The 27,131-nt window shown below is 41.4% G+C and overlaps 1 protein-coding gene across 1 annotated transcript; it reads left to right on the plus strand.

The window, feature by feature from the left end:
• Positions 1-841: 841 nt before the first annotated feature.
• MXD1 (MAX dimerization protein 1) lies at positions 842-26,891 on the plus strand. Its single transcript, XM_036262168.1, has 6 exons — positions 842-1,127; positions 1,841-1,940; positions 7,017-7,046; positions 20,491-20,605; positions 21,867-22,026; positions 22,264-26,891. Exons 1-6 carry the CDS (start codon positions 1,055-1,057, stop codon positions 22,449-22,451), a joined length of 666 nt encoding a protein of 221 aa, XP_036118061.1. The 5' UTR covers positions 842-1,054; the 3' UTR covers positions 22,452-26,891.
• Positions 26,892-27,131: the final 240 nt, after the last annotated feature.

Here is a 27,131-nt window from a genome sequence, read left to right on the forward strand (position 1 = left end):
AAACACCACAGCTACGTGGCGTATGCCGGAGCCGGAGCCCACTGGCCACTCGCCGGGCTGCCAGCACCACTCTCCCTTTAGAGGGATTCGCTGCGGGGCCCTCAGCCGCCCGGATCTTGGGAAGCTTTGGAACCTCCGGAGCCACGGCCGCCAGACCCAGGGCTCCGACTCCGACCCCAAGGGGGACAGATGGCCAAGGTGAGAGGCGATTCCATCCTCAAACTCGAGGGACGGCCGGCAGGTCCCCGGAACTTTTCCCCTGGGACAGGTCCCGGCAACAGGTCCTAGAGGAAGCTGGGAGGGGCAGGGTGGAGACGAGCTCCGCGACGGCCGGTGAATCAGCAGCGGCTCCCGGCGCCGGGGTGACCCTCCCAGCCAGATCTCGGGAGGAGAAGCGGGGGCCGCTGACTACCAGCCACTCAGGGATCGCCCGGCGTGGAGAAGGGTGACGTCATCGTGGCTGGTAGGTTTCGGAAGTCTTCACCAATGGGAGACAGGCGAAGTGGCTTGCTTTCTGTAGCACTTGGCCAATACTAACAAAGCAAGAGTGGGCCCGGTTGTCTGTGTAGAACCAATGGAAAACAGGGAAGGAGCACGAGGCGGAGTTGCGAATCTTGTCACCAATTGGAAAGAGGGGGTGGAGCCTGGGCCTTGTCAAGCATGACCAACTAGCGAAAGGAGCGGACTGCAGGGGGCGGGGTCGTAATGTCCTCCCCCAATCGGGCAAAGCCAGAGGCGGGGCAGTCTTTGAGGTGCCCAATGAGGAACACAGCCGAAGCGGGCCTGTCAAGAGCAGGGACTGGGGGCGGGGGGATGGTGAGTCGGGGATAAACACTCGGCGGCGGGGGCGGCTGCTGCTCTTCTTCGGGTTCTGTCACGGTGTTGGTGGTGCCCAGCTCACCGGCCCCCTCCCCCTTCCGGCAAGCGTGGTCGCCAGAGAGGCTCTCTGAACCCTGCTCTGCCGAGTCCATAGAGGGTCGCAGTGTCCGGCGGCGGAGGCGGCGAGCCCGTGGGCAGTGGGGGTTGGTCCCGTGGCTCTGGCCCCCGGTGCAGAATGGCGACGGCGGTTCGGATGAACATCCAGATGCTGCTGGAGGCAGCTGACTACCTGGAGCGGCGGGAGAGAGGTGCACGGGGACGGGAGGGGTCCAACCCAAATAGGGGCCGGGGGCTCTGAGAAGCCACGCTGCGGGTCGGGGCGCCTAGCTGCCCCGGGGGTAGTTGGAGGCGCGGAGAGCGCGACCGCGAGCGCTTCCAACCCCTCCAGCTCTACGCGCGGTCGCAAGGGAGGACGCCCGCTGCCCCAAAGGCAATGAGTGGGGGTGGAAAGGGGGCCGCTGCACCCCGGGGTCCTGAGTGTCGCACCCTCCTCACCCTGTCGCATATGGGGTGCCGGGGACCCCCTCAGCCAGGCCTTTGGTTTACCTCACTGGTGCTCTTCCCAGCTGGCCTCGTCTCTCAGCGGGAGAAGCAGTGCTTCCCCTGTCCCCCCATCCCCGCTGCCGGTATTTGCCCCGCACCTTAGCCTGAGGGTGGTCCCACTTAACAAACCTGCTGGACGTTGCCAGTGAGAAACCCAGGCTCCATGCGCTTAGCGACTTGCTGTGTCTTTCTCAACAATGAGCAGCTGGAATGCTCCTTACACCTGCCCAGAACTGAAGCTACTCAGAAATTTTAAAAACAAGCATTGTTCTAAGAATCCCACCTTGCTGCGTTTAATTATTTCCAAAATATTTTTTTCATTGAAAAATAAGTAAATTTGAAAAAGGAAATACAGTGGAGGGGAGAGAGTATTGAATGTTTTAGGCTCCTTCATTAACTGGGTCCTCCGGTTTTCTAGAAGCTGAACATGGTTATGCCTCCATGTTACCATACAATAACAAGGACAGAGATGCCTTAAAACGAAGGAACAAATCTAAGAAGAACAACAGCAGTAGCAGGTAATTTGGTAAATAATTCTCCTTCCCTTTTAGATTATACTGCAGATGATACAAACTGCAGACTGGAAGTTACCTGTTGTGATTATAACCTAGTAAATTAAATGGCAATCTTGATTCAGTAATGTACACATGGTCTTAAGCTGTTGGAGGAAGCAGCCCTTCTGTTTGGGTTGAGGGGATTGAAAAGAAAAATGGACATTATCCATTTCTTTCACTTTTCATAATGAATAATTTATAAACATGTTCAAGTATCTGATTTGGCATAGATGGTAGGATTTCATATTTGACATGTAAATTAAATATAGTGGTTTGTCTGATAATCTAATTTGTCATAACTATTTATAATGGCAAGGAGGAATGAGTGAGGTTGAAATATGCCTTTGACTCTCACTAGGAAGTATTTGGTTAATGGTCAATGAAGTCACGTATTAAAGCTCTGAACATAGTTCCTGGTACATATGAGTACTCCATTAATACTATTGCCCTTTTGTCCCCTCTTTGCTCTTAAACTAGAAGTTAGGTAGGAAATCTATTTTATTAGAGCCATTCAACTATACTTTTTATTCCAGTAAATTAAAATCATTGACATTTTCATCACGGATTTAGAATCCTTATCCCTTTCCTATCTTCATGAATAATTCCCTGCAAGTAACTGTATTTGGTTAGCCTGTATGGTATAATACCACTAAAAACCAGAAGGTTCCTACCTAAACCTAACTCACTTGTTCTAGCTGTTCCTTCTGTCCTTGATTCACCCCATTGTCCTTAGTGTTGGTAGAACCACAGGATATGAGCAGTACACACGTGCTGAGCTCTTGAGTAGGAAGGCATGTGAAGGATGAACCTGGTTATTATTACCTGGTTCATCCTTTTTCTTTTCCCTTCCATCTTTAGCATTACCTGAAAGTGATAGCCAACAGTTATGTACATGGATATACAGGCCTTTATGAAGGATGCTAATACTGGCTTGGATTATGCAATGATAAAAAAAAACAATTTAGCTGTGTTGCATATTGCATATTATTGCATTATTCCAGTATTAATTTTTAAAGTTTTGTTTGGAAGAACTTTGAAACCTTTTGGCTTATTTTTTTCTGGAAAAGTGTAGTTCATTTATTGCTTTTATTCTTGTCTACTCATGATGTGAGGAATTGTCCCCATTAATAGTCAAGGCTTATGCCCTGGCCGGTTTGGCTCAGCGGTTAGAGCGTCAGCCTGCGGTCCCGAGAGACCCGGGTTTGGTTCCCGCTAAGGGCATGTACCTTGGCTGCAGTTTGTCCCCGGCCCTGGTTGGGTCGTGTGGGCGGCGGCCACTCGATGTGTCCCTTTCACATCGATGTTTCTCTCTCTCTCTTCCTTTCTCTCCTTCCCGCTCTATCTGAATAAGAAATGGAAAAATGTCCTCGGGTGAGGATAAAAAAAGTAAATAAATAGTCAAGGCTTAATCCTTAGCAATTTTATTTCTAAGTTTCACAGGAAAGTTGTCAGAGAATGTTCAGTGATAGAGAAAGGAAAAGAGGAGGATATTGATGAAGAGAAGTGTCTTGGTCCCAGAGGTGACTAGGAAAGAAAAATAATGATAGTTGAGAATTTCAAGCCAAGAAACATTCAAGTCTTTCTCTTTAATATGAAGCATTATTCCTGAAAAATGGCTGCAACTTCTGATATTTTGAAAAGCTATGTTCTCTTACTGGGTTTGGTTTGCTTTCCATGGTTAGAGATAGGAGGCTGTCGCAGTTGTCCATATTCTTTTTTTTTTTTTTTATCCTCACCTGAGGACATTTTTGCATTTTTTGTTCAGACAGAGCGGGAGGGAGAGAGAGGAAGAGAAAGAGAGAGAAACATCGATGTGAAGGGACACATCGAGTGGTTGCCACCCGCACGACCAACCAGGGCCGGGGACAAACTGCAACCGAGGTACGTGCCCTTAGCGGGAACCAAACCCGGGTCTCTCTGTACCGCAGGCCGACGCTCTAACCGCTGAGCCAAACCGGCCAGGGCAGTTGTCCATATTCTTGACTAATAATTAGTGTAATATCTTCAGCAATGTGAGGATCTCTGAGAGACCATGCTTAAATCTAGAGAAGACACCAAGCAATCATATGAAGCAGGAGCAGGTTGCTTTGTTTAAATGTGATCATTTCAATCCTTCTTGACCTGTTTGGAATGACCCTTACCTGAGCAGAGAGACATCTGCCCAGAGAATACAGTTTGCTCCCTTGATTTGAATTAGACATATCCAAAGCTCTGTATCATCGGGATTTTGAACTGAGGTAAGGACTATGAAGAGATTGTTGCTGGTTTACATAACCATTAGATAACAGTTTATTCTTGTTAATTTAAGTTGAAATTAAGCTCCTTGCTTTTAGAATCTGAGGGGTACTTTTCCTTGGACAATAAAAAATAAGACTTAGTCATATATCAAACTTGTTGGGAACTGAAAATGCAGATCTTAAGTTTTTCCAGTTGCTTGTTTAAAAAAACAAAAGCAAATGAAATTGTGAATATTGATTGTTTTGGAATCATCCAGAGAACTATGGGAATACAGGAAGATAGAATTTCCTTTTTCCTTTACTACTAATTTTTGAAATCAGTTACTAAATATGTAGAATTGAAACCCAGAGTTTTTGAAAGCATGTTAAATTGGTTATGTGGGCTTTGGCACTCATTTGAAAGAGGAAGTTCAGGATGTGCCACCTAGTTCTTTTATGAGATAGTAGCTATATAGCTGACCTGTTATGGGGCGTCTTTGAACCAAGAACTTTTCTCATTCTCAAATACTCTGTAGTTATCTTTGTTAGAATATATTTTTAAATGGTGACATTTGACCTCCATCAATGATTCCAGAGTTATCAAATCTTTTCAGTAATTGCATGGGAGATAATTTTGATACAAAGAACTTCTGTCTCTTTCAATGCTGTCATTAAAAATATAAATGTTGACCCATCAACAGAATTGGCAGGCAATCTCTGAACTGATTATTTCTTAAAAGATTTGCTTTTTTATAAAAAACAACTCAGTTGCAGTAAACCAAATGCACTTCAGTAATGCCCTAGCCATTAGGTGTACGTCCCCTTGTAAAAATAACAATGTGTTCAACACCCTTATGTAATCAAATAAGATCTGTTGTTTCCAAAACGTCATTTAAAGTTTGGAAGGAGTTGTGCTTCCTATGAGATCTATTTAAACATTTATATTGAGGGTTCTGAATTTTTTCATACGTATCTTCAAAGAATCCAGAAAGTTTTGGTAAGAGTGCCCTGTGTGTTGTTATTTTCTCTAATCAGAGACCATGTTCTTTTAGAATATCCATCCTCCTCTCCTCCACCACCTTCCGAGGATGATCCTTGACTATGGTTAAACAGGGAAATCTTGACCAGTTGTCATATACTTTCATCCGTTTAAAAAATCTGTCAGACTTTGAACTTATTACCTGTTAAAACTAAAATGCCATGTGCTTTTAAGCCAAAGGCTTGCATTGCAGGCCAGATTCTTGTTAACTGTGATATCCGGTTGGCCATTGCAGAAAGTAAACCTTCAGAAAAATGTAACTGATGAACACTGAGGGATAACCAAGTGAATCAATTTAAAGCTTTTAAGTTAATCAGTTTTAAAGTTCACATATCCTTTATCTAGAAAAAAAATTTCTAAAACTGAAAATACCGTCATTATGTTCTTGTTTTTTTCTTGTGAATAAAACTTGGTATCCAAGAGCCTCGTGGAAGAGAGGTTTCAGTGCCAGGGCCAGATTGGAAACTGCCCATTTCAAGATACTGCACACACACCCACACCCACCCACACATACCCACCCACCTATCCCCCTCACCCTTAGTCCCTGATGTGAACAAACTTGGCCGTGCCTCCCACCCCCGAGGTAAATGAGTGGCTAAGCATTCATGGAAGTAGTGATCCTCCATGATTACTCTGAAAATTTGTCTCCTAGGCCCCATAAGGTTCTGATTTATGGCCCCACAGAATTTCATGACTTGAGCCAAGGCATGATCTCCTGAACGGGTTAGATTCCAGAGAATTTCCGTAAGAAAGATCAGGATTCAGTGCCTCTATAACACTGGGGAGTTCCTCAGTTTATTTTAGTCAGGGAGGAATTGTGTGAGCAGGACACTGAAGTGACCACATTGACTAACTTCTTGTGACTTTTGTGGAAAGAAACCTGTCCATAAATTCTTAGACCAGACCTTATATTCAAGGTCAGCTATAAATACACTAATAATATGATTTCACATCCACACAGCTTTCATCCAAGGCTCTCTAATCACTTTTACAGTTGCTACCTCATTGATCCATGCTTGTTTAGTAGATAATTGGCAATCATTTTTATTCCCATTTTACAGAGGGGTTAACCAAGGACAGGATGGTAAAAAAATATTTCTTCCACAATCTCAGTCAGTGGCAAAGCTGAACTTCAAATTTCACCCTAACTGCTGCTTTAACCAGTCTATCATCTTTATATTGAAATGAATTTTGGAAGCCCCTTCTAAATCATTTTGTAGCTATTCAGTAGTACCGCCTTTCAGGAGATTGTACATGATAAAATAATTACTTCAGGAAATGCAAGATAGAAAGAAGAGGAGTTACGTTTACCCATTTAAAATTGAATCCTGTAGTCAAACAACTTAGCATAAAATTTTGGTGTACACTACACCTAGAAAAAACTGCAGGGCTGGGGTGGGGGTGCCACCTCTACTGTTGTACCCTGAGCCTAAAGAAAGCTTTGTGGAATTATATAACCCAAATTCACATCACATTGTGCAGCTGTTTTTGTCTTTGTATAAATAGACTCCTTTTATTCCTTTCTTAAAATGGATTACTTTTCCACTAGGGAATGCATGCCTCTCATTTTGTCACTTCTCCTTGAACTCTATTTTAGATATTTACATTTCTCTGACCCCCAGAGGGACTGATTTCTTTAGTAGAGCCCACTGAGTTTTTCTCTCTTTCTCTGTGTTCTCGTCTACCAACTTTGGAGAAAAAGAAGTTAAAATAATTTTGTTGGTGTTAAAGTAGTCCTTTAAGACAAAAATAATCTTACTCTGTTTTTATTGTTCTCTCCTTCAGATCAACCCACAATGAAATGGAGAAGAATCGGTAAGTGAGGATTTTGGGGGTGGGATGGGGGGAGTTGTGATGCATTTTCTATTCATTAAGTTGAGAACTGTTTGCTCTTCTTGACTCCTCCCCCAAGTAGTACCTGATTTACCTGCCTAGAAATCACTTAGGTAGATGAAGGGCTTGCTAGTTTTAAAACCACACCCCCACCAGTCACCCCTGCAGCTTCCTGAGGAATGCCTTTCTATGTGACTATTCCACAAGCCAGAGTATTTTAGGTCCTAGGCATTATTTCCACAAACGGTGTTTTTTGAAAATTATATCCTACTGACTATAATTGGCAGTGCTGTCTTAAATTATATACACACACACACACACACACACATACATACACATGTATGTATGTAGTTACAATTTACTTGTGAATAAAGATTCTCAAAATTCAGGCAAATAAATATATGCATAGCAGAAATTGGCGATAGTGACTCAGTAGAGGAGGCCTGCCATCCTCACTGGGCTCCATCTTGCCACAGCTGTAGTTAATCTCTTTCACCTGGATTGCCTCTTGCTGCTTATTTAAATCTTTATTTTTCAAATCAAGTTTGCCTCTCCTTCAGCGATGTAGCCTGGTGGTTCTCAACTCTGATTGCACATTAAAATCACTTGCAAAGCTTTTATGGTAATGTTTTAATAATTATTTTTAATGTTAAATACATTATACATATACACATACATTTGGGAGGAAGAAGACAAATGTTTATTTCTGCTGATTTTATAAAGTAACTTTTTACTATAGAATTTTTCAAATATACAAAAATAGAATGAATAATATAATCAACTCCTATGTATCCATCACCAACTTCAACAATTGTCAACATTTTGTCAGTCTTCTATAATTAAAACCACCCCTTTTTATGGGATATTTTAAAGCAAAATTTCTATCTCTAGTAGACTTTTTACAAAAAACATAACCACTTGCTTTTGCTATGCAGAAAAAAAATTCATGATAATTCTTTGTGGAGCTTTAAAAAACAAACAAACAAACAAACCACCACCACCCAGATCTCACCCCTAGCAGTTCTGATTTAATTCGTTTGGGCTGAGACTTTAGTTTTGTTTTGTTTTAAGCTCCCCAGGTGATTCTCATGTCCATCTAGGATTGAGAATCACTGAACAAGCCTCCTTCTGGTCTCAGAGCTCCCTTCAGTTTGAAATACAGGCTACCTATCCAGATCGACTGGCTTTCTTGGTACCCTGCATGAACAGGATGATGATGTGTAATAATGGCTCTGTAAATACATGTGATTATGTCATGCATTCCCTCTTTGACGAGGGGGCCTGACTGTGAAAGTCAGGATCTGAATGACATGTTTTGTCAATGAAAGGGCAGACCAGACCCTTATTAGGAAGGCAAATCTTGGAACAGGGCAGACATTTAGTATTGTTCCACTGTGTAATAATGTGTGTGTGAGAGAGAGAGATGGATAGCAAATGTGTCTCACTGTACACGTGTTTCTCCCATCTCTTCTTCCCTTTTCATTTCTCTGTGATTGTGACTGGCCATGTTTTAAGTCAGAGCTTCCTTTATGCTTTAGGGGTTTATATATCATGAACCAGAAACTCAAAAGTATCTCTTCTTAAGGTAGAATGGAAGTCAGATGTAGCTTCTGTTTTTCAACTTTAGATTCTTTCCCATCTTCCTGCCTTTGGGGTGAACTGGATAAACAGAGATTTTCTGCTGAAAATTATTCTAGTTCTCCTTCTGCCCTCTAACCTTTTCCTTGGGCATTTATTTTCATTATTAAAATTTCATCCTGCCCTGGCCAGTTTGGCTCAGCAGTTAGAGCGTCGGCCTGCGGTCCAGAGAGACCCGGGTTCAGTTCCCGCTAAGGGCGCGTACCTCGGTTGCAGTTTGTCCCCCACCCTTGTTGGTTGTGTGGGTGGCAGCCACTCGACAAGTCCCTTTCACGTCGATGTTTCTCTCTCTCTCTCTCTCTCCCTCCCACTCTATCTGAACAAAAAATGGAAAAATGTCCTCAGGTGAGGATAAAAAAAAATTTCATCCCTCCACATAAGGGCTCTTAGGCTTACAACAGCTTTGTGCCTTTCACCTCTGTAGGAATGCCACAGAATGTCAATTTCATCATTTATTATAACAGTTCAAAGATGTTTATTTTGTACCTACAGTGGCCCAAGAACTTGTGCTCAGCACTGGGTATTAAATTAGTTCATACTGGGATATTAAATCAGCATGATCCCCATCTTAGAGAAATGTAGTTTGTCAATAAGAAAGACAAAGTGAGTTAATATGCTGAGTGCTAAAATTAAGGTATGCTCAGGTGGCTGTGGAGGCAAAGGTTCTAGAAAACTGGATTTGAAGTCACCACTGGGCAGGCTGCTTATAATTCAGACTGTTTCTGTATGACTAGTCAACTTTTGCTCGTTGAAGGGTTACTTATCTAGTTTCCTTATTGTCCTTTCTTTTTTGGAATTTGGTCTTTTAAGGTCTTGATAATTCTTCCTCTAGCCTAGAGCCTGTTAACAGAAGAGAAGGAAGTAAGGACTAAAATTTACCTAATTTAACCAAGCATTGGTTGCTGCAGTCCAGTGGGGAGATTAAAGTTGTCAGGTACTTCTCCCTTATTAGTGTGTTTGCTTAAGATTTTAGGGTTTTGAGGTCAATTTAAACAGCTGCTCTTAGCCTCCCTGGTTTCAGTAGCCGAATGCCATAAAAGAATACTGCTTTGCTAAATGCTACTACATGTGAGCCATTTTTTTTACCTTAACATCACATAAAAAGACTAGCAAGCCTCTCAAAAAAAAAAAAAAAAGTAGCAACTCAGGGAAAAAATTCTAAGTGGGATTTTTTCCTCTTTAATATTGCGGAATTGACTATACTTGAGTTAGTTTTTTTACACAGAAACCTTTTCTGTCGTACTTTAGAGATTCTGAATAATTGGTGTTTATCAGGAGTCTACTCCAAGGATACTATACTCAGCACTACTTAAGTAATTCTGGCATTGGTGGGAAGAGAAAAGACCTAGAATGGTGGAGGTGGGAGCTGGTGGTGGATTGGCAATGGTATTTTCCCTTCAGTAGACGAGGTGTCGGGACCACCAAAGATGCCGTGTATTAGGTGCTACGAATACAGACCCCAAGAAAGACTTGGTCCCTGGGGTGGAGGACTCCGTTTAGGTTCACTCTAGATATTTCGCCTAGGCTTCTCTGCATTTTAATTAATTTTGTGTGTCTAGCCTCCTGAGGAAACATGCTTGGTGAGTGTATAGTGTGTTGTTGTTGTTTTAAAACAGCTAATCTTGCCCTGGCTGGTTTGGCTCAGCAGTTGGAGAGTCGGCCTGCGGACCAGAGAGTCCCGGGTTTGGTTCCCACTAGGGGCACGTACCATAAAAATAAAATAGCTAATTTTACAGAAATTTCTAAGAAATATAGAAAATCATACTAAAAATTAAAGCAGCCATAGTTCTCGCAGCCAGAGGAAACCAAGGGACCTTTGGAATGTATCTTTCCAATTAGTTTTGGAGAATAACTTTAAAAATATAGCTTAGTGTAGAAAAGTGGAAAGTACAGACAAGCACAAAGAATATTAAAAAATCACTTTGCAATAGACCTTGCAGAAGTAACAGCTGCTAACATTCTTGATAAGTTCTATAATTTATCTAGACTTTTGTGCATACTTTAAAAAATCATTATCAGATCATATAGTAAATAATTTGTATCCTCTTTTTAAGTTACATTATGAATGTTTTCCAATGTTGTTAAATCTCCTTTTCTAACATTACTTTCAGTGAATGCCCAGTATTGCATCATATGAATGTACCATAACTCATATAACCAATTTCCTGTTTTAGGTTCTTCCCAATATTTTTCTAATGTAAGCAGTGTTTCTTTAATCTACCTTGTAGATAAATCTCTGTCCAACATCATAATTATTTTCTTAGGGTAAATTTATGGTTTTGGAATTAATGGTATACACGTTGTTGTGGGTTTTGATGTTTACTGCTGAATAGCCCACCAAGCAGGTTATAGGCTATATTTTCCTTATATCTTCACAAGTTTATAATTTAAGACTTTTATGAATTTGATAAGTAAGAAACAAAAGCATACAATTTGTTTAAATTTGCATTTCTTATAGTACTAGCACAGTTGAACAATTTTGACATCTTTAACTGTGTGAATGTGTGAGTGTGTGTGTCCTTTGCCTGGTTTTCTATTGAAAAGTTTATCTTTTCCTTTATTTTGAAAAGATTCTGTGATATAAAGGATATATCTGAAAGACATTGCCCCTTTGTGAATCTCAAAACTTACCCAGTTTATTATTTACCTTTGCAGAATCAGTCTTCTCTTACTATTTGAAATCGCTGTCTCTGTTGTATACTAAATTTATGTGTATGGCTAAGTCTGTTTCTAGACTTCTGTTCCACTGATCTGCTCTCCCTGTGCCAGTGTACTTTGTTTTAATCATTGAGGTTTTACCATGCACTTCAGAATCTGGTCAAGCAAATCTCTTTTCTTCTCCCCTTCCTTTATCAATTTTACCATGATCTTAGCTATTTTTATCAGTTTATTTTTTCTGATAGTTTTTATAATCAGTCCATCAATTCCTCATCTTCCAAATTCTTTTGGGATTTTCAAAATTAAAATTAAATAATTCCAATATAAACTAACCTTAAACAGTTCTTATTTAAAAGGAGAAACATCTGTAACAAAAATTAATTAATAAAAAAAAAGTTCTTATTTATATGTTAGATCTTTCCATGCAGGGTTTGGTATGTGTCTTCTTTTATTCAGATCTCTTTTTTGTCTCTTAAGTTTTGAAGAGTTTCCATGTAGATCTTGCACATTTTTTTTTAAAAGGAATTCCTGCGTCTACATATTTTTAAATTGCTATTGATTTCCTATTGTAATTATTAACTGATTATTGGAAAAGGGAAATATTTTAATCTTTTGTTGTTATATGCCCTTTATTGATGATAATTCTGTTTCCTTCTCTTCAGTGGGAATTTCTCTGGTTAGAATGCCTTTCAATAAGCCCTTTTGCAAATGGAGACTGAGTGAATGCATATAAGCTGCAGTCAGTGGGCCAGCAGCTGGGTGCTGGAATGGACTCTTTTTTTCCCCCAGAAGAAGGTTCTAGCATCTCCTTTAATAGTAGACACTCATTTTTCTGGAATGGTATATGTGCAGGCCTTGCTGGAATTAGGCAGCTGGTCTAGAGAGAGTACCTCTGCCAGAGTCTTCTGAACCTCATGATGAAGACTTTTGTGTGTGCTCTGTGGGGAGGACTCAGCAGCCTGATGTAAGCTGTTATTTTCGTTTTGTCAAACAGTATTTCAGTGGCATCTGATCTGGCATGTGAAACCATTTCAGTCAGGTCCTTTCTGGTAGGATATTCTAATTCATTGCAGGTCCCTGTAGTTGTTACGTTTGGGGTTATTCAGATAGCTAAACTCCTTCAATCAAAGGGATAGGGGCCTGACTTTTGCATTGGGTCTGAGTTGTGGTATGCATTGCACCACTCTGAACTCCCTGAAGCACATTCAGATCTCACTCTAGGATGTTGTAACAAATCCACATTGCTTTGTTGCCACATGAGGCTAACTAAGGGCATGGCCTGGTTATTACACAGGAAGTATATAGGTATCTGTGCAAATATGGTCCATGTTGATGGTGTGGAGGAGCACTCCAATTTGTACCACTAGAACCCATCTTTCCTCTTGGGTAGATGGCATCTGCCCTTGGAAGGGCTTGGAGAAGAGATAAATGCTGGTTATTCAGTCAATTTCCAGTCCCCTGAAACTGGACTGGAGGGCATTCCCTTACTTCTTGTCATTGAAATTAATTGTCAAAGGTTGAGACAGAGCAAGCAAGTACTAATTATCATATATATTTTGTTTTTAAATTGGGCTATGGAAAGGAAATATTGAGGCATACTTATGTATTTTTTACTTTTATTAGAGAAGTGATGCTATAACAAATGTAGCCACCATGAATTATGTATTCATTTTTCACTGAGTGCCATGTTCCCATACAGCTAGCATATAGTACTACCTTTGTATTTTTTTTTTTTTACAAAGATTACTGTCACAAATCTGAAAAATCTTCAAAACCTTCCAAAGTTTTAATTAAGTTGGTAATAATGATGCATTTGGCAATTTTTTTAATGAAGGGATCATCTTAGATAAAGGAAGAGAGTACTTTTTTCTCAAAGCATGACTTGTAGCCTTCAGGATTTTTTGTTTAACCTAGTAAGGCTTTGTTCCAAACCCAACATCTGGAGAAGGTTAGGACCCATAAACACTTTTAGTGAGTAAATTTTGACCCCTTAAGATTTGTTTCTTCTTACTTTATAGTAACTTCTTTTTCTCACTATATAGCTCATACATACTCATATCTGAAATCATTTTTATTCACCTTCAATTATCCTATAAGATTTATAAATCTTATTTAATTGGCTAAGTCTGTGTCCACACTAAGGTAGGAGATAAAATGGTGAAACCTTAGAGTTAAATAGGCTTTGTTTATGTAACTGTTTTCTTCCTTGGCTGATAATCTTAGGCCCGATTTTAATGAAAACTAGTACTCAGTGAGGTCTGGTGTATCATGTTCTTTAAGTAAGGCTTTCCTGAAAGAGAAGGGATATGAATTACCAAAGAAGTCGGATTTCACGCGTAGGTCAGTCAGCATCTGCAGACACATTTTATTTCTATTATTTAACACAAAATGGAAGACTTGGTTCTTCCATTATTTGGTAGCAAAAGAAACAGAACAGTTAGATATAGGAGGACTGCAGAATGTGAATAAATGAATGTAATCTATTTAGAAAGGAAAAATAAGGTTACAATAGGCTATAAAAGCTTGAAAACTGCCCTGGCTGGTTTGTTCAGTGGTTAGAGTATCAGCCTGTGGACTGAAGGGTCGTGGGTTCAATTCCTAGTCAAGGGCACGTACCTGGGTTGTTGGGGTTGTACAGGGTGCAGTCAATGTGTGTTTCTCACATCAATGTTTCTCTCTCCCCCCCCCTTCCTCCCTTCCAATCTATCTAAAAATCAATGGAAAAATATCCTTGGGTGAGGATTAACCCCCCCAAAAAAACAAACCTTTGAAAACCTTTATGGAGAGAGAAGTTAAGTCAAACAAGATGTGGTTGAGGGAAATGAAATATGTTTGGTAGAAGGCAAAGGGGAGTCCACTCTAGAACTTTCAGTAGGTGCTGATATTGGTCATGGTCTGAAGGTTGCTCAAATAAGTCTGCAATAATTTGTGTACATGTTTGATCATTCCAACTAGATTTTAAGTACCTCCAAGGCAGGGACTCAGCCTTAACATTATACCCCCTGCACCTAGGAAGGTAGCAGTGCGTAGTAACCCTTTGAGAAATGCTAGTGGAATAAAGGCGTGAAAGAACTCAGTATATGTTTCAAGGTTTCTGCCTGTGAACCTAATTATTATCTACGCTTTTCACTCACTGGCTTCCATCTTGTTTGCTCTGCCTTGACCTTATCATTCTTTTTTGTAGCTTTCTTTTTTCACTTTACTGTAAAAATCTGAGGGGAAGAGCTCAGTTACACCTTCAATAAAGAAGACTAATCTCTGATAACACTGCCTCCCTCACAACACAGAAACACACATGCACACACACCTGATTTGGTACCATTCCCAGTCTTGACTATATCCACGTGAGGAAAACTTTAGGGCGAACACAGTGAATTCAGGAGCATGCTCTGCAGATAGCACAGTCTTCTTAGAGTCTTGGTCTTTTTCTGCATCTTTTCCCCAGTTTACCAAATCTGCTGGCCTGACAGAGGCACGGACAGAATCAAGGAAGCTGAGTCTGGAGGCAGAAATAAAAAGAGCAGCACTGAGGATTGTCTGAGCGCACGCTGGTTCGCCCAGGTGCCTTCTGTCCTGCCAGAGCTCTGCTAGGACTGCCTCGAACAGCCCCGAGCCTCTCCATTAATGACTTGCTGCACTTGCTTGTTTAGTTTTCTTATGGTTCGTGGCTGACAAGAATTAAGGAGAATTAACAGAACTGCGTGGCAGCCACATACATTTTATATTTAAATCTTTAATGTATTTGGAATTTATTTTGACGTTAATCTCTCCACTTTAGTGCCATTTTCTGATTAATCCATCCCCCACTTCCAAGGATTTGCAGTGTTATCCCCATTATATGCTAAATTTGTATCTATTCTTGGGTCTGTTCCTGGGTCTGTTCTCGTATTAGTATATATGGTTTTTAATGAAGCTTTATAATGCAAATTAATATCTAATATAGTACATTCCTCCTCCTTTTTCAGAAATTTTGGCAGTCTCTCTCTCACATACGTATTCTTCTAAATGAAGTTTAGACTAATTTCCCAGTACTAAAAAGAATACTGTTGGGATTTTTTTCTGGGAATTATGTTAAATTTATAGACAAATGTTAAGATTGACATTTTTACCTTGAGGATTCATATTTAGGAATGTGTTGGGGTTTTTTTTTCCATTTATTCAAATTTTCTTTTGTCTCTCAGCAAAGTTTTGTCGTTTTCTACCCAGGGATCCTTCTCAGACTGTTTTAAGTTTGTTCTTAAATATGCTATCCTTTCTTCTTGCTATTGTACATGTTATTTTAGGGTCTCTGGATTTGGATACACATTTAGAGATGTGCTTGAATTTCCAAGATAAATACTTTTGCCCCTACTTTTATTTTCCTTTGGCCATCACAGTGAAAAGAGGGAGGCCCAGGGGCATTTCAGACATTTCCCTTCTAACCTTGGAGTCCCTTCTTCCCCTGCTTCTACATGGTGTGGGAGTCTCTTCCTTCTGCATCCAATAGCTTTGTAAACTCCTTGCTAATTTTTTTAATGTAAAAAAATAAAAAAAATAGTGCCTTTAGCATAAGCAAGATCTCTATTTCCATAGAAAATGGATTAGATTTTCCATGAAATCTTTTAATGACAAAAGAGGTCTGTTTTCTTTACGGTAGAGTTAAGTGATTGGATTTTACCAGATAGCCTCTATCTCTACCTAGTGAGACACTTGGAGTTCCCTACTGATTGTAAAGGGAATATTATAGTGCTCTAATGGTCTGTGTTTGCTTCCAGTAATTATCCTTCTACAGAGGAAGCAAGGAGGGGCAGAATAACTGCTCCTGTGTAGGGAGCACTCCATGTCAGCCCCGGGCCCAGGGCCCTTCCTACCTTGTCTCAGTTAACACTCATGCCCTCTCAGGTGGGCACTGCCATCCTCCCTCCGCTGAGGAAACATGCTCCACCGAGTAAGGCAACTTGCTCAAGGTCACACAGGGAGTAAGTGGCAAAGTCAGGATTCCAAATCTTCACTCTTAATCACTATACTGACACTTGGTTGTATTGAGATTGACAGAGTCAGAATTAAAAATAATTAAAAACAAAAATAAATAAGATTTGAGATATTAAAATCTGACAAGCTGCAGTTTGCCTCTAATTCAGTTATAGGCCACACTTTATTTTGAGTGTTACTGATTATAGCTCAGATCAAAGATTAGTTTCTTTTTGCTACTATAGACCAAAAGTATTAACGGCCCGTTCGGAATAATTGAAGCGATATTTCTGAAGAGTCAGCAGGTGAAGTTTGTCAAAGTTCGTGACTTAGGTACAAAACATTTGGATGATCACAAAAAGAAGAGGCTGTTGGGACAGGAGGGAGCCAGGACTTGGCAAAACCCTTTTCTGCTGGTGGTGGGGAACTGGGAGGCAGCTCTTGGCAACAGAAGGAGGGACTGTCTGAAGAAGATATGATGGGAGGAGACCCATGGAAGAGTCAGATTGAGGTATCTGGTGGCTTCCTGCTGAGGATATGTGGCAAAACCCCTGCATGTTTCAAAATGGGACACTAGGCCCCTCCTACAAGACCAGAGCCCTGGGCAGAGACTAGTCAAGACTGAGGGGGGAGGCTGAGACTAGTTCTTGTTCTACCTGCTTTGGATCTGGGGGCACCGTGGGTGCGTAGGGCTGGCTGAAGGAGTCCAGTTCCCAGGGTGGAGAGAGACAGTGTGTGCATGTGTGTCTGTCTCAGGTTTGAGGATCCTCAGTGGGAGCTCTTACAGAGATGTCTATTTGCTTTTTCATCTGGTTCAGCAATTGACTTTCACTACTATGTGATGGAACTGAGCCTGCTCCACATCCCTCATCCCTCCTCTGTGGTTGGCCCAGGCACCAACTCGGGATGTGTCTGCAGGCAGGTGGCAGGTGGGCAGGGCAGCGTCAGGCTGGAGCAGGAAGGCGCTGGGAAAGGCACTGCCAGGGACAGAAGCTGGCTCTGCATCGCTACAGAAATCCAGAAAGCACTGCAGTCCTGTTTTCATAGAGCGAGGCCAGAAAACACTGAGTGAACATGTAGTATCCTCAGCTCAAATTACTGAAATTGCTTATTTCTAGTTTCACAACTGGGAGTGTTCTTTGGAAACCCACATTTGGGTAGTGAAAACCATACTTTCTAGGCTAGAGTCCCTGTGTAAGTAGAAATGATGATTCATGGAAAGATGACTTTATTATTATATTTTTATCAGTAGACAAACTTCCTAAAAATTTACATACTCATATCTGTAGATAAACCCACATCATAAAAAGACTAATATGACACTGTTCTGAATCATGCAGGCTTTGCAAATAAGCTGCCTGAAAAATGTCCAAATCTAATTTTAATTTTTGAGATTTTTTTCCCTAACTTGACGATTGTCTGAAAACTTTGTAGTAAGAAATAAGTTGGATAACTGTGTAAGTGACTGATTATACTTTCTTGTGGTGTTTTCTAGTAACATGGTCTATTTTCACTGCTCTTTTTGAAAAAGAATATCCACGGTGAACAAGTACAATTTACACATAGGTTCTGCCCTCCAACCCCTTGCCCCTATGCAGGAGTGGAAGGAACAGACCTCTAATGTGAATCTTTGCTTGTGACCACAACACATGGCCAGGTTTTCAGAGCAAGTGGAAGTCTTATAAAATAGTGAGGCATTTGTTCATTAAATCTTCCTAGCTCAGGAATGAATGCTGTTCTCGAGCTTGTTAAGGCTTAGAGAGCCCTTAGGGAATCTAGGACAGCTTCTTTTCTATTTTATTTTATCTTATTATTATTTTTTTCCATCACCTCTATGCCCTGTTCTGCCTCCATAGACAGCTCCTTTAAGATCCAGACGAGGAAGGAGGCTCATAGCAGATGAGGCAGGGGCTCAAAGGCTGTCTAATGACTGCTTGTTAGGTCTGCCTTGGGGGACATCTGAAGCCTTGATATAAAGGGTGTGCATTGACTTCCTCAGTAAATATCATGCGCATTGACCTGCCAAAGAGCTCTCTGAAGCAGTTTTCTTCTTTTGGTCTGCATTCCCAACTTTCATTAATACACTAAAAATTTTAAGAATTCTTGGAGAAAAAGGGCAAATTAAGCTTTAAAGTTTTCTTCAAGTTCAACTGAGGGTAGCCTCACAGGCTCCCAGGAGCTCTGCTCAGGTCCTCGTGTGTAGACAGTAGCCATGTATCTAAAACCCCAGGATCCTGAGCACTGCTGAAGGTGCAGAGATGTAGCAGAGACGGACTCTGTCCTTGAGAAGCTTCAAGTCTAGTTGACTAGATGGCATTCAGCAAACATTTATTAAGCATGTGGGAGGGGGAGACACTGTGGCCACACAGCAATGATAAAGCTGCAGGCCCAACTTTCTAAGGAGTTTGCAATGCTTGGTTAAGTAACAATGCCAAACAATTCAGGCAGAACAGTGGACTTCCCAATGAATAGTATAAACCAATAAGTACTCAGAAAATGGAATCTCCATGGGCTGGAATGGCCTGTGAAGGCTTTAAGGAGATGATGGGCTAAAGCAAAAACTCTGACTCTTGGCCATTTTTCACATTCATAAGATCTGCCAGGTTCTAGAATAACCCAAACCAAGATTTCAATGAAGTGTTAATTTCCAAAAAAATTAGGAACTTTTGTGCTTTTGGTCAGTCTGTGATGAAAAGCTGTGTGTCCAGTGTGTTGCTGTGGCTTCTACCTCATCCAGCATTTCTCCCTCTCCCACTCTGTACCATTGCTCCATTCTCTGTCACCCTCCAAGACAGATGTTATCTCCAGCTTTTCACATGCTTGTTAGTTTAGCAACGCCAAGGATGTACTTTTTCGTTATTTAAATATATATATATATATATATTTAACTTTTGAATAGCAATAGTTTACGTGGTTGAAAAACCAAAAAGTATAACCCATTATTCAGTAAAAATTATCCCCCTTTCCTCGTCCCAGTCTATTATGACTTCTCTCCGCCCAGCTCCTTAGTTTTTTATGTATCATTCTAGACTTGATGTCCATACCACATAAATATAATTTTTCCTCCATTTTTACCCAAAGATAGCATGTTATATGCACAGTTTGCTTTTCTTCACTTAATATATCTGAGTTCTTTCCTAATAGCACATAAAGCATATTCTTATTCTCTTTTCATAGTTGCATAATACTCCGCTGTATGGATATACCATAATGTATTTACTCAGTTCCCTACTGATGGTCATTTGGGTTGTTTCTATCTTTGCTATTTCAGATAAAGTTGTAATGAATAACCATACACACATCATTCACATGTATAAATACTGTCTACCGCAATGATATAGTGATTTAGTGGTTCTGAATGGGGAAAGAGAAGTATGGTTTAAAAGGATTCTCACCTGGCATGTTATTTTCTGAATTTGGATATTCTGTATAGGTTACATCATTACCCAGAAACCTGGAGGTAACCTGATAAATATGCCCAATAATAGTAGATATTAGTCCTCATCCCAGCACATTTATTATAAATAGATTTAACTGTAGAAAATCCTGGATTTTGCTTCTCCTTGGTTTTCACCAAAGTTGTCTGGTTTCAAAAGATACATAGTTAGCCCTGGCCAGTTTTGCTCAGCGGTTAGAGCGTCAGCCTGTGGTCCAGAGAGACCCGGATTCAGTTCCCGCTAAGGGCAAGTACCTTGGTTGCAGTTTGTCCCCAGCCCTGGTTGGGTCGTGTGGGTGGCAACCATTCGATGTGTCCCTTTCACTTTGATGTTTCCCTCTCCCTCCTACTCTATCTGAACAAAAAATGGAAAAATGTCTTCGGGTAAGGAAAAAAAAAATGCGTATTTGCCGTCACTGGGCCTGGGCAACTTCATACTCCTTTTTCTTGATTGATTTTTAGAAAGAGAGAGGGAAAGAGAGAGAAAGACAGAAACATTGATGAGAGAGAATATCGACTGGCCGCCTCCTGCATGCCCCCCCCCCCCAAGTATCGGGCCCACAATCTGGGCCTATGTCCTGACCAGGAATTGAACTAGTGACCTCTTGGTGCATGGGTTGATGCTCAACCAGTGAGCCACACCAGCCAGGCATTAACTTCACATTCTTCCAGAGTTTGTTCTTTAGGGGTACCTTCTGGCCCACCATGAAATTCTCAAATGTTACTGTGATCTTGTTTTTATAGACGGGCCCATCTTCGTTTGTGCCTGGAGAAGTTAAAGGGGCTAGTGCCACTCGGGCCTGAATCAAATCGACACACTACTTTGAGTTTATTAACAAAAGCCAAATTGCACATAAAGGTAAGTGTACCCTTGAGATGCCTGTTTATCTTTAGCTCAAGTTAATCCTGTTTAGAATTCTTCTGTGGTTCAGGACATACTGTCACTAGGCCTGCCCCATGCTCTGCCTGACCTGGCCCTCACCTGTGTGCAGCATGTTCTCTGACCACAGGGTCTTTGTACATGCTGTTCCCCCTGTTTGGTATGCTTTCCCTACTTAACTTCTTGTCATCATTCATATTACAGCAGAGATATCTCTAGCTCAGGGAAACCAGAACCTTCTTCCTGTGACAGGTGGTCCTATTACTATTTCTCACTTGTCACAGTTGGCATCCAGCAGTGGTTTATGTGACTATTTGGGTGTCTTCAGCCTTAGACTATAGACTCCATAGGGAAGGGACCAGGTCTTTGTTCACCTTGTATCCCCAGCACTCTCCAGAGGGTCTGGCACAGAGCTGGCCTTGGTGCATAACTGGGATTGCAAAGGGTGAGTGAGTTCTGTTCAGGCTCTTGAGACCCACAGCCCAAATCCCTGTGCAGCATGTTTTTATAGTCACGATTGGACAAATGTCACTTTAATTATGGTTAGCAGCCATCATGCATGACAGTTCTGGGGGAGAAAGAATCTCTGTTTAGAGTAAAACAGTCATAATTAAACAATCTTCTTAATTATCTGAAGAATATGAGAAGCTATAGGACAGATTAAAAAACAAGTGGTCTATGGAAATGTGTTTTCTAAGCTCTTATGTTGGACAATTTGGAATCAGGCTTTCAAAAGGGACTATTTCCTGCTAACAAACAGAAGTTAATTGAGACTTGGCATGACACAAAAACGTGCTTATGTAACTGGGCCACACACTTGACTAAACACACGTCTCAATGGGAGTCTGTTTCTCAAGCCTCCATCACGTGCAGCGCCCTGGTTCGGAGATGAGGTGTTTAGGGGTGTCACTGCAGGCAAGGGAAACCAGGCTGGGGGTCCCTGCCTGCAGTCTTTTCGGTCAAAAGTGAGGGGTACCAGGATGCTACGCTAGAGTGTCAGAGCTCACCCCTAGAATCCCTGTCACAGCACAGGAACAGCACTGTCAATGCTGAAGATGTTAGACGAAGACAGGAGTCACTAGCCAGTCAACTTCCTGTCTCTGAGAGAAGCTAGACAAGTGACACACCAGATGGCTTCTGAGAAAATCGGCAGATTTCACTGCTAGAGAGGAAGATGCAGGGTCAATGCCAATTTTGAAGTCTGCCTGTGAGCTCCAACAACTACCCCTTTGACTTGCAGAAACTTGAAGATTGCGACAGAAAAGCCATTCACCAAATAGACCAGCTTCAGCGAGAGCAGCGGCACCTGAAGAGGCAGCTGGAGAAGCTGGGCATCGAGAGGATACGGATGGACAGCATTGGCTCCACGGTCTCCTCCGAGCGCTCGGACTCCGACAGGGGTGAGCCCCGCTCCCTGCGCCCTCACCCCGCACCCAGCTGCCAGAGGCAGGGCAGAGAGGGACTAAGAACCTGCTTGCCATTTAGGGGAGTTGAGTAGTGTGCCCTTTAGTAACTAGCCCTTTCCTTTCATCAGTTCAGTCCCAGTGTCCAAAGCAGGGCTTACCTAGAGTCGCTTTGATTTTCAGCCTGAGTTTTCTGAAGAGTGCCTTCACCACTCTCTCTCTGTCCTCCCACAGAAGAAATCGATGTGGATGTTGAAAGCACAGACTATCTCACGGGTGAGTTGGACTGGAGCAGCAGCAGCGTGAGTGATTCCGATGAGAGGGGAAGCATGCAGAGCCTTGGCAGTGACGAGGGCTACTCCAGCTCCAGCATCAAGAGAATAAAGCTCCAGGACAATCACAAGACGTGTCTTGGTCTATGAGGGACAGTGGTCGCTTCGGCTGCTCCCCGGATGGTTCTCCCTGTTGGATCTGATTAGGTAGTGTATTGGACCTGCCCACAATTCCCTTGCACGTCAACTTCAGTGTACCACCTTTACCAAATCAGCTTTGTAATCGTTTGCAAGGAAGTGCTTAGGATCGTGGGTTTCTGATTTCATCCACTAGCTTCTCTTTCTCTCCATAAAAATTTGTCTCTGAGAGACTGTACATTCCAATCATTTTGAAGCACCCAAGAATTCTTAGACCGAATAAGCAACTTTCACATCTCAGCAATTTCCCCTCTCTTATTTACTGTCCCCATGTAGCCTACCAGACCTTAATGTTTTCTGGCTTACTATGTTCCTTGCCTAGCAGAAATGTATGAATGTGTCTTGTGCTTGGGAAACTGAAGGAAACAAGCTTCTAAAGTTGAGATCCTGATCTCAGAACTCCAAAGTAAGCTTTGAAAGTGGCATGTAAGAGTGCTTAACCATGGACCTCACCCCATGAGGAGTCAGGAATACCTCCAGAAAACACCCCTCACACACCCTGTGCCCGTTCCCCAGAACCACGTGTGGATGGGAGCAGTGTCTCTCTCTCAGATGGACTCCTGGAGAGCATGGCTTTGGGGTTGCACAGCTTATGACAGTTGCGATACTGTTCTCACGAACACAAGGGTACAGCCTAATTTTGTGCAATGTCTGGGACCGCGCTGTGCACTATCCCCAGCACACATTTCTTCTCGAAGTTTGTTATGCGACTTGTCTCTGGAACATTTTTTTTTCCTACCTCAGAGATAAATGAGATCTCCATTTCCCACTTAACACAAAGTGATTATGCCTCTTTTTTTCCCCCCGAATAAGTGACATTTGGTCCAATTCTAATGTATTTTCCTATTTAACTTTCAGCAATAACTGAACTTTGGCACTAGCTGAGCTAGTGTCCATCATCAGTGAAAGGAAAAGTCCACATTTCTACTCTGTTGCAGGTGAACAGGAGGGGAGGGTACAAAGTTACTAGAATTCCTCTCCTTGTTTTCAGACACACCCGGAAACTCCTTCATGGAGGCTTTTGGGTTGATAGTTTAAAGGCTGGTTTTTCTTTTTGGTTATTTCTCCCTTAAGTGGTCTCCCACTTTGTAGCATTTTTATTTAAGCTAAAACAGAGCACATGTATATGTACATAAGACACATTAAATCTATAAATACTATTTATTCATTTTATATAAACTAATGTAATGGAAAATAAATTCTTATGACTTTGTGCTTTTATAGATGTTCTAGAAACTTTGTATGTAGGTATCTACCAATTTGGTTCATTCCCCTTATTTTTGCATTCATATTTTTGAGGTCTTGATGTTTTCAGCCTCTGATGAATCTTTTCCATTGAATTTAAACCATTTGTAAATCTGTGACACTGAAACAGAGTGTATGTCACAAAGTGATGAGAACATTCCTAAAATCCACAGACGCACTGCAACCTAAGGGCTCAATGGCTGAGCCAGTCCTGGGCCCGCCCTGCGCGCCCGCTGGCTGCGGTCTCCAGCACGCCACAGCCTCAACTCCAGCGCCTCCACCTTCACACAACCAAATGTTCAAACACTCGACACAGAAGCTCCTTCTGGACGTGAAGAGCAATGTCAACAAAGCAAGATTACTTTTGTGTTTTTTCTTTTTAATGATTCTTTAATGTATTAAAAAAATTTTTTAATTGGAAGTAGTGGATTGTTAAATGATCCCAAAGTCATGTGTAACTCTTCTGTGTTTGTTTTGTTCTAGTTTTTCCTTCATTTCAGCTTTGGTTGGGGGGAGGGGCAGGTGACACACAGTTTTTTATCATTGGAATCTTTTCCAATTACCAGCTGAAGATTTGCACTGAACTACAACTTGTATGCCTTCTGCATTTTTAAAGCCTGCTTCCTGAATTTAAGCAGTGATAGTGTTTAAAGAGCCAGCTCAGCCTGTAACATGTTTGAAAAAGATACGTCTGCACTTTGAGGTCCCTTTCGAATGCCATTCGCTAGACCTCACAAGCGTTTTTGTTTAATTGCTACGTTCAAGCGCCTCACAAGTCCACGATGCTGAATGGCAGCAAAAGCTCAAGACTTAGGGAAAAGCTTGTGGGCTTGCACTGGGGGAGGGAAGGGAACAACATTTGTGTAATTTGTTTAATTTAGAAATAAGGCATCTGAGAAATGCCATTATTTTCTGTGTTTTAACTGTTGTGCCTTTGAGTTAAACTGCATTTTTGTCTTTTGGTTGAAATTTGAAATGTACTGTCCCAATATAAAACCGTAATTATTTGACCTTCGCACTGTTTGTCTGGTCCTTTTCAATTTGACTGCACAGAAATGTGGAACTTGATAGATCGCTATATTTTTAATGCACTTGTGATAAACTGACACCAGGGTTAAACATTACTTTCAAAACTCGAGGTAGACCAAATTAGCATGCTAGACGGGCCTCTCTGACCAAAACTGTAACCTTCAGGACCAGCAAACTCAGCCCAAGGCAGCTAATCCCCTTCCCTACATGGCTGATGGGCAGCATGATTCGCCAATCTGTCCTCTCGTTCACTGATCCACCAGCTTGACTGTTAAGAGCTACACAGTCTTTTTGGGTTTTTGTTTTTTTGTGTTTTTTTTTAAGCGAAATGAAAAACCTTTCTATTAGAGTTTCAGGGGAGGGGATGGACAAAGAGATATACCCCAGCCTTTAAGATTTTGACAACTGTACGTAAATAGAGATGTGTATAAATATAGACACATGCATATTTTTATGTGAAAATTGATTTTTAAAAACTAAAAAGCAATCTAAACTACATTCTTATTGAAACCATTGCAATGCAAATGGGAAGAGTACCTAGTCCAATTTAATTTTATGCAGTGAGAAAATATATGAGTGTGCTTCTGTTAACATCCCAGAAAATGTAACTGCACAAACCTGTTGGCTTTGAATGGCAAGCTGAGCACCCAGGGCACTTTTGTTTGTGTTCTTTTGCTAAGCAGGGATCTTGAAGTCTTCAAGGTGCTCATAGCGACTGCTGGTACCTTTCTCTAGTTAGTGGTTCAAAGAGCATCACATTTCTGAGCAGAACCCAGAGTCCTGTCCCTGTCAACCCGAGACTGAAATAATTTCAGTTTCCATTCAGAATCGAGCACTAAGTAGGCCCTGACCCTGCACTTGGTTGTGTGAGTAGTTTTGGCTTTTGTAAAGTGGGCATTTTCCTTTAACCTCTACTTTTTCAAAACAAACAAAGGAACCTTACCTGGGTTCCCAGTGGGCCTCTCTTCTTCATCCCTCAAGTGGCCAAGAGCAGATCCTGGGGGAGGGGGGGAGAAAGTATAAACTAGGTAGGATTGTAATATTCAAAATAACTGTCTAGCAATATCTTGGGGCTTGCTAATGGATTTTTGGGGGGGGGGGCTTTTTTCTTCTTGCCTCTCCCCACCCTTTAGAGAGAAAAGTTATTTCTGCAAAGTATATACATACAATTATTTAGGTTTTTTTGTTTTTTTTTTACCATGTTGTATTGGCAAGAATATCACTTTCACTGTGCTTTATAATCTATTTATTCCCCCAATCTTGGTCTTTACTTGTTTCTCCAAGTTTCTTTGTCTTCCCCTTTACCTGCCCTGTGTGTTGAGCACCAGGAAATTAATGGTTGCAAGACATTTTCCTGCAAGGCAATCTATTCTCTTTTCTATGTCTAACTCTTGGATGCAGTATGTTTAGGTAGCTGGCTACTTGTGATTTTAATCCTTTCTGGGAGAAGACCCAAAGGTCCTTTTAGATGAGGTGGTATTTCTCCTTCTACATGATTAGATCTCTTTGTTTTTGAAGATACCTGGGGGTTGAGGGGAGGGCTGCGACATAAGATTTATCATGATTTTTTTTATTAATATTACATGGGTGATTTTCGTACATTCTTCTGAAAGAAGAAATAATTGCCTGGCACTGCTAATCAGCTACTGAATGGCTGAAGAAATCGAGTATCTTTGTCTTCTCTCAAAAATCATTAAATGAGAATTAGTAAGACACTCAATTCTAACATTTATCCAGATTTTTCATTTTGATTTCTTATTCTCTCTAGGTGGTAAGGGGTTGAGGGGGGTGAGGGGGACAGTCTTGATTTTACCTGAGAACCAAACTTGCCTTTCCCCTGTGTCCCTAGATTTGGTGCTCTGGGGATGTTGCTGTTAACCTTGAGTGTTGGGGCCATCTTCCTAGTGGTGAACACCCTACACAGGGAGCAGATGACAGTATGCAATTGTTTCCAGATGTTTGTGTAAATACGACGCCAATGTAAATCCTGTGTCAAGACATAGAGAATGGTGCTTTTTACTCTAGTTAGCACATGCGTTTTTAGAACGACTACATGTTTTAGAGACTTTGTTGTGTATATGTAAACGTCTGTATTGTTCAACTGTTAACAAAGAATAAATTATTTCATTATTAAAGAAATCTTGGTCTTCCTGATGTTTTGTACCCCCGTTTAACCTCTCTTGCTTTTTACTGACAAAACTGAGTTAATCATATTTCTTTTAATTTCATGGAAAGTTCAATGGCCAAATGTTTTCAGCCCTTGGATCCTGTGGTAAGAGATTCAGTTATGTGGCTCTGGTTGAGCTGGTTTGTGGATTAAAGTTAGTGACAGCACTGTCTGCCCCACTCACCCACGTG

Source organism: Molossus molossus, unplaced genomic scaffold (genome assembly GCF_014108415.1).
Source record: "Molossus molossus isolate mMolMol1 unplaced genomic scaffold, mMolMol1.p scaffold_m16_p_15, whole genome shotgun sequence".
NCBI lineage: Eukaryota > Metazoa > Chordata > Mammalia > Chiroptera > Molossidae > Molossus > Molossus molossus.